At 37.9% G+C, this 7526-nt stretch overlaps 1 protein-coding gene across 10 annotated transcripts in view; it reads left to right on the plus strand.

Annotated features, from left to right (window-relative positions):
- Wac (WW domain containing adaptor with coiled-coil) overlaps positions 1-1505 on the plus strand; it is a 63758-nt gene extending 62253 nt beyond the window's left edge. For all 10 annotated transcript variants that reach the window (XM_008850564.3, XM_029554786.1, XM_008850563.3 and 7 more), the window contains one exon: positions 57-1505. In XM_008850564.3, coding sequence (XP_008848786.1) covers positions 57-126 — 70 coding nt within the window. In that variant the 3' untranslated portion in view covers positions 127-1505. The remainder of the gene's footprint in view (positions 1-56) is intronic.
- The last annotated feature ends 6021 nt before the right edge of the window (positions 1506-7526 follow it).

The raw sequence follows: 7526 nt of genomic DNA on the forward strand, positions 1-7526 counted from the left end.
GATTTTTTTTTTTTTTTTTTTTAACAAAAATCCTAATTTTTTGTTTTTTTTTTCAGGATACTCTTTTTGAGACAACAAATTAAGGAACTTGAAAAGCTAAAAAATCAGAATTCCTTCATGGTTTGAAGATGTGAATGAATAATTGCACATGGTTTCGAGTACAGGAGCTGTAAATCTATTGCCCAGTCATCATATTTTTAAGCTGCATTTAAGTAGACTTTGGACCGTTAAGCTGGGCACATGAAATGACATGGGGATGGGGTCTGTGAGAGTCGATTCAGGGGAAAGATACAAGATTGATTTGTAAAACCCTTGAAATGTAGATTTCTTGTAGATGTATCTTCACGTTGTAAATATGTTTTGTAGAGTGAAGCCATGGGAAGCCATGTGTAACAGAGCTTAGACATCCAAAACTAATCAATGCTGAGGTGGCTAAATACCTAGCCTTTTACATGGAAACCTGTCTGCAAAATTAGTTTTTTTAAAAAAAAAAATTTTGGGGGGTTAATTTATCATTCAGAAATCTTGCATTTTCAAAATTCAGTGCAAGCGCCAGGCGATCTGTGTCTAAGGATACAATTTTGAACCATATGGGCAGTGTACAAAATATCATGGAACAACTGTTTCCACACTTGCACCTGATCAAGAGCAGTGCTTCTCCATTTGTTTAGCAAAGAAATGTTTTTCATTTCCTGTGTGTTCCATTTCCCTCTGAAATCCTTGACCCGATTTTATCCATTTTTTAAGGCTCCCTTTTCTCCTTTCTTAAGGCACTGCTGCTATGGCACTTTTCTATAACCTTTTCATTCCTGTGTACAGTAGCTTAAAATTGCAGTGATTGAGCATAACCCACGTTTGTATAAATTATTGAAATCCATTTGCACCCTGTAAGAATGGACTTAAAAGTAACTGCTGGGCATGTGTGCTGAAAGTACATTGATTGCTCAAATATAAGGAAATGGCCCAATGAACATGGTTGTGGGAGGGGAAAGAGGAAACAAAGCTAGTCAGATGTGAAATGTATCTGTTGTAATAAACATGTTTAAACAAACAAAATTTGTTTTTCTTTTCCTTCGGTCAGTGCATATTAGAATTTGAACTACCTGGGGGATTCTTTATCAAAACTATTCTTGTTGAATATTTATACATTATTAAAATTCCTTAAGGGAGGTTTTGTTTAAAGCATATTATTAGTAAATTGTGTAAAAGATATTTAATGAAATGTGAATTCAACAAGAATGATGAAGTCACTTCCCAAGTGGTGTCATTTGTTAAACCTGGTTTACCTGTCTTGCTATTATGACATTTCATTTCGAAGGATGTTTGTGTTGTAGCTAACTGTTCAAGTCTGGTGCTGACTGCTGTTCTTAGCCATCACAAAACGCTAACTTTGTGTAATTGGAGCTTCCTGCTGTTACCCAGAAATGGTAGGAAAGCTCAGCTTTGTATATTGTTTCCTAAAGTATATTAAAATAAAAAAAGAAACTATTGCTACTATAAAACTACCTTGGCTTTTTTTTCCTCCTTTGCTAAGAATATTAGTCACATGGCCTTAGCATGCCACTGCCAGTATTGTATAAGTCACAGGAGGTTTTGTACACAGAAAAGTATTTTAACCTCAGAATTATAACGTCTGAGCTTTATTGTTGAGGCAGATGTGTGCCTCCATATCTACTGTCACCAAGGGCTGATTTTTTTGTTGTTTTACACCCAAATCAATGTTAAGTACTTTCTGAGATACTGAAATTTCAAAATTACTTTGTGGTCGAATTATATTTGAAGCTATAGAAGATTTTGTAGTAACTAAAAAAGCTAAGTGATAATGTTACTGTTCCACTGTATGGAGAGGAAAAGTTTACGATAGAAGCTGAAGCTGATTCTATTCCCCCTTGGAATTCACTAGTACTTTTGAAATGTGAGAAAAGACAAATGTCCGTGATTTATTATGAATTGTTCATACCTACGGAGTTATTGCTGTTTGCCAAACTGTGTTAGTACATGTCACTTAGCTCCGAAGAGCTATGTTAAGCTAAACCCCTTCTTGTATCTTTTCTGGTGAAAATTACAGTTTGTAGTTTAATAGGTGAATGTTTCCTCTCAGGTGGCAGCTTGACTTGTGAGTTAAGGAAATGTCAATTTGTTTGTCAATACTCCATTTATTGATGTCACACTCTGTTCCTTTGTTTTAATGTTTACAATCCTACGTGGATTAAATGCATTTAGGAAAAATGCTTAGTAGGGAATTTCTTGAAATATATTGTTATATTTCATCCAGTTGCAGTTTTGTAGTAATATTTAAACATGGCACTTAAATGCAAATGTGGTAGGTTCAGCTCTTAATCCCCCTTGAGTTAATGATATAATTGTACAGCTGCAATATCCTGGGTTGTCCTTTATCTAGTTGCCTGGATTTTTGAACATGTAACTTGGTTTAGATAGTTTAAAAATAGAAATGCTGAATAGCCCTAGAGAACCATAGCCTAACACCCCCCCCCATTTAAAAAATCAGTCTGTATTTATTTAAACCTTAACTGCTATTACAACATGGCATCTCTGCTTGTTTTCTGTTTATTCAAACTTGATTTTAAAACTTAGACTATATTGTTTAATTTTTAAGCACACTGAAAACTCCATACTCCAGCTTTAAAATACTTGAAGACATACTTTTTTTAGATCCCTAAGTAGATGGTTTTGTATCTGTTTCACATTTGTGAGATCGTGGGAAGGAGCAGGGCCTTAAAAACGTGGAAATGGATTTGTTACCTATTTCAAATACAGGTTCATGTTCTGTTTAAACATACCCTTTAAAGGAATACTTGAAAGGGATCATGCAGGGAAGACACTTAACTCTGCCTACCAGACTCTTGAAGTTCCTGCTTAAAGCTAACTGTAATTAGGTGCTGGGTTTAAATATCCAGAGCTCTTTTCACTACCTGTAAATATGGCTATATTCTTGTATTTGTACAGGTGTACAAAATGATATTTAAAAGTAATAAATATGTTTTGGATTCTATTGTGCAGTTATTTCAGAACTGTGTGGAAATAACTCTTAAGAGGAACATTTGCATTTCGGAAGGAAATTTAAAATACTAGATTGCTGCTAAAATTTTGATAGTGTTTCAGTACAGAAACCAGATACTTCATGGTGACATACTCCCTTGCCTACAAGGAATCTGTCCGAGGCCACAGAAAAGGCTGGGAGACTATAAACATGTCAGCTGGCACCAAGTCTCTAGGACCTACTTCCATCATGGCCAAGCAGACTGAATAACGGTTTTACAGTTCTCTAGGTCTGGCCTCAGGACTAAGGCCAAAAAACATGCTTGGAAGAAACATAGTGCTCAGAGAGGTGGACTCAACAATACCAACTGGCTGTTCCCTTTTCATTTTCTTTCTGCAGCTTTTTATGGTGGGCTTCAAGAATAGTAATGAAATAAGGTCCGGAACTGAAACATTCAGATTATAGCAGAGGAGAAGATGGTGTATGTGGGGAGGGGTGAGGACTGAGGGTTCTGATTTCTCTCTGAATTAATAGCACCCACTTCTGTAAACTTTACTATATGCAGACACTGATAATGCACTTTGTGCTATATTAACTCTAGTTCCCTCAGCAACTCCATCCTATGTAGTAGCATGTATTTATTAAATCATTGAGAATTTCATACATGCATATAAGGTGTTTTGATCAAATCCATGCCCATTCCCTCCCCTGCAACTCCTCCCATATCCATCACTTTTTTCTGATAACTTCATGTACTCTTTATTTTTATGGGGCTTTTGGCTACTCTTAACATTTCCCCCCTCTGAAGAGGTAACCCTAAAGTCTTTTAAGGGTTAGATAACAAGCTCCCAAACACTTGAGTTTTGGCCTTTGAAACAGTATGTTGCCAAGAGGCCCAAGGACATTTTGACTTTTAGCCAAGAAACTGGCTACTTTGGGGTCTTTTTACCCTAACTGCGTAGCCAATTCCCACCTATTATCACACCATCCTCTGAAGAGGTTACGCAAATTGCCAATAGGGAATCGGGACGCAGACCGCTCTGGCTTCTTCCATGCTGAACATGGACGCAGGGTGAGGCAATTGGAGTACCCCTTCAGTGGGCCTCCCAAATTGTGTAACTCTTATCTCTAGGGTGAAAAAAAAGTCCTTGAATTGTGACTAGGAGATGTGAAGAAGTAAAGGCAAGAGTAATTAGCATAAATTCTAGATGGAACTAGGAAAAGGTCAGAACATGGCAATTTTCAATTGTTCATATGAAAGTCCATTGGAATTTATTGACAAGGGCTTTGAAAACATCCTTCTATTGGGATCCTCCTCATTTTTTTGTCTACCAAGGCTGGACTCTATAAGAGTGATGAATTCAGGATTTGCTTTCAGATAGTTTGATAGCCGATAAGTGACAGTGTCAGTTCCCTCAAAGGCAGGGGGGAGAAAACAAATTTATCCATTTTAGAAAAATAGCGGGTTATCTCCCTTAGCTACAGGTGGGCACTACAAGGTATTGGAGACCAGGATTTGAAGTCTTAGATCTGAGCAGCACTTTCTGGTTAGGAGCAAAATTATCAATGAGAAATAATTGCCTAACTTTTTATATAGACTTAAGCCTAATGTCTGGGAAGTGTAATCCCTACTCTTCGGTTATACTTTCTTTTTGGGTGTTTAAGAGCACAGAGTTGGCCCAAATAATTTATTTTTACACTTAAGGTCATTTCAGGATCTGTTCCTCAGGGGTCACATGGGCTTGGGAGGAGCTCCTGGTTCCTTTCTTTTACCAGTTCCATCTATGTGAAGATAAGCCAAAGGTCCTGCTCAACCATGTCTGGCTTTACTTGGCAGCATGAATGAGATGTTTCCTCTGGTAAGTTGACCCTCCTCTTTGTAGACTGGACACTGGTTCAAGTCCATCTCATGGGGTCTCCATGTCCTCCCTAAACTAGAGGACAGGTGACTCACCACATTTACAGGACATTTTGAGAGATGTTCCATAGTCCTCTGGAACTTCGTCCACTTTGGAGGGCAAGGGGTAAAAACTCCTTTAAGACCCTCTGACCACATTAGTATAGGCCTCAAACTATGGCTGTTAAACATCCAATAAGGTTAGTTCCACCAGTCAGGTACTTTTAATTATGTGCTATGTAGATAAGGCTTGCGTAAAAGAAACAAATATTCTCAGATAAACCTTGACTAGATACATATTTTGTCCCTTAAACTACTTGACTATACTATGACCGTAGAAATTTTAAGATTATGTGTATATTATTTTGTCTCATCTTTTATATATCATAACCTACACAGACCTTCATCACTTAGGCTTTCTTGTTTTTTCTGTCTTGTTTTGGACAATATCTCCATTTCTATATCTTTTTAACATCTTTTACATTCTCATTTTCTTTTTTCAAAAAATAATTATGAGATATGCTAGCATTAACAAATTTCCCATCTGTTGTGAGACTTCTTTTCCTGGGGAATCTAAGCAATGTTTATTCCCTTTTCAGGTTCTAGTGTCAAGCCAATGTTTGATTAAAGTTTTACTGAGGAACCAATGAGTTTATTGAGCTTACTTCGAGGGGTTGCTGAGGTGTATGTATGACCTGAGGGTATGCACACTGGAAAGCCTTTATCCAGCATGGGTCAAGCCCTCTCTTCCTAGCCTTCCCCAGATTGTATACTTTAGCACTCCCCAAATCCAGGAGGCCATGTGTGATTAGGGCCAAATTACATACAGTTAGCTGGGAAGAGTGGCTGGATATTCCAGTGAGGGTCTAATGACCTTACTTGGCCCTCTTTTAATGAATGAGCACAACCATCAACAAGCACAATTGTGATGATGTTTAGCGATCAGGCTCAGCTGAAGTTGTGATGATAGTAGTTATTTCATGTAGAAGGGACTTCTGTATAGCATCATCTTATGAAAAGGACCTCGAATTTAAAAAGGATATGGTGCTAGGATCCACATATGAAGGAGAACATAATGTTTGTTTTTCTGAGTCTGTTATTTCACTTAGTATAAGTTTCTAGATCCATCCATTTACCTGCAAATTTCATTATTTCATCTTTCTTTACTGCTGAGTAGAACTCCATTGTGTAAATATATCACATTTTTGTTAACCACTCGTCAGTTGGGGGGCACTTAGGTTGCTTCCATCTCTTAGGTATTGTGAAAAGAGCAGCAACAAACATGGATGTGCAACTGTCTCTACAATAGGATGAGTCCTTTGGGTATACGTCAAGGAGTGGTATAACCGGGTCATACGGTAGGTGAGGTTGCACGAGTTTGCAATCCCATCAGCAGTGAATGAGTGTTCCCCTTTCTGCACATCCTTGCCAGTATTTGATATCATTTGTTCTCTTGATCCTAGCCAGTCTGATTGGGATAAGGCGATACCATAGAGTGGTTTTAATTTGCATTTCCCTAATTACTAACGGTGTTGAACACTTTTTGAGATGTTTCTTAGCCATCTTTATTTCTTCATTTGAGAACTCTATTTAGATCTTTAGACCATCTTTTCATCGGGTCATTTGGTTTCTCAATTCTTTGTTTTTTGAGTTTGTTATATATTCTGGATGTTAAACCCCTGTCAGATGTGTCACTGGTGAAGAATTTTTCCCATTCTGTGGGTTTTCTCTTCACTTTTTAAAATTGTTTCTTTTGCTGTACAGAAGCTTTTTAGTTCAATGAGGTCGCACTTAATTGCTGACCTTAATTCCTGAGCAACTTCTATCCAATTTAGAAAATCCTTTCCTACACCTATATCTTGTAAGTTACTTCCAATAGTTTTGTTTTTTTTTTCTTTTTTTTTTTTTTTTTGAAAAAGGTTCTCCCTGTAGCCCCAGCTCGCCCGGAACTCATTATGTAGACCAGGCTAGCCTTGAACTCTGCCTGCCTGCCTCTGCTGGGACTACAGGTGTGCACCACCATGCCAGGCTCCAATATTTTCTTCTAATAGTTTCAGGGTTCCCAGTTTCACATTGAGGTCTTTGATCCATTTGGAGTTGACTTTTGTGCAAGGTGAAAGATAAGGATCTAGTTTCATTCTTCTACAGGTGGAGATCCAGTTTTGACAGCACCATTTGTTGAAGATGCTGTCTTTCCTCCATTGTGTGTTCCTGGCACCTTTGTCAAATACCAGGTGGCTGAAATTGCGTGTACTCGGATTTGGAGCTTCAATGATGTTCCGTTGATCTGTGTGTCTATTTGTGTGCCAGTACCATGCTGTTTTTATGACTATGGCTCTAGTATACTCTGAGATCTGGTATAGTAAACTCCCCAGCTTTGCTCTTTGTGCTCAGGGTTGCTTTGGCTATCTAGGGTCTTTTGTGCTTCCATATGAATTTAAGGATGATTTTTTTTTTTAGTTCTGTGAAGTATGTCATGGGGATTTTGATTGGCATTGCATTGAATCTATATATTGCTTTTGGTAGGTTGGTCAGTTTCACAACATTAATTCTTCCAATCCATGAGCATGGGAGGTCCTTCCATCTCCTGGTGTCTTCCTCAATTCCCTACGCTTGGGTTCACTTTGG

The sequence above is a fragment of the Nannospalax galili genome, unplaced genomic scaffold (assembly GCF_000622305.1).
Source record: "Nannospalax galili isolate Female #2095 unplaced genomic scaffold, S.galili_v1.0 scaffold43, whole genome shotgun sequence".
In the NCBI taxonomy this organism is placed as follows: Eukaryota; Metazoa; Chordata; class Mammalia; order Rodentia; family Spalacidae; genus Nannospalax; species Nannospalax galili.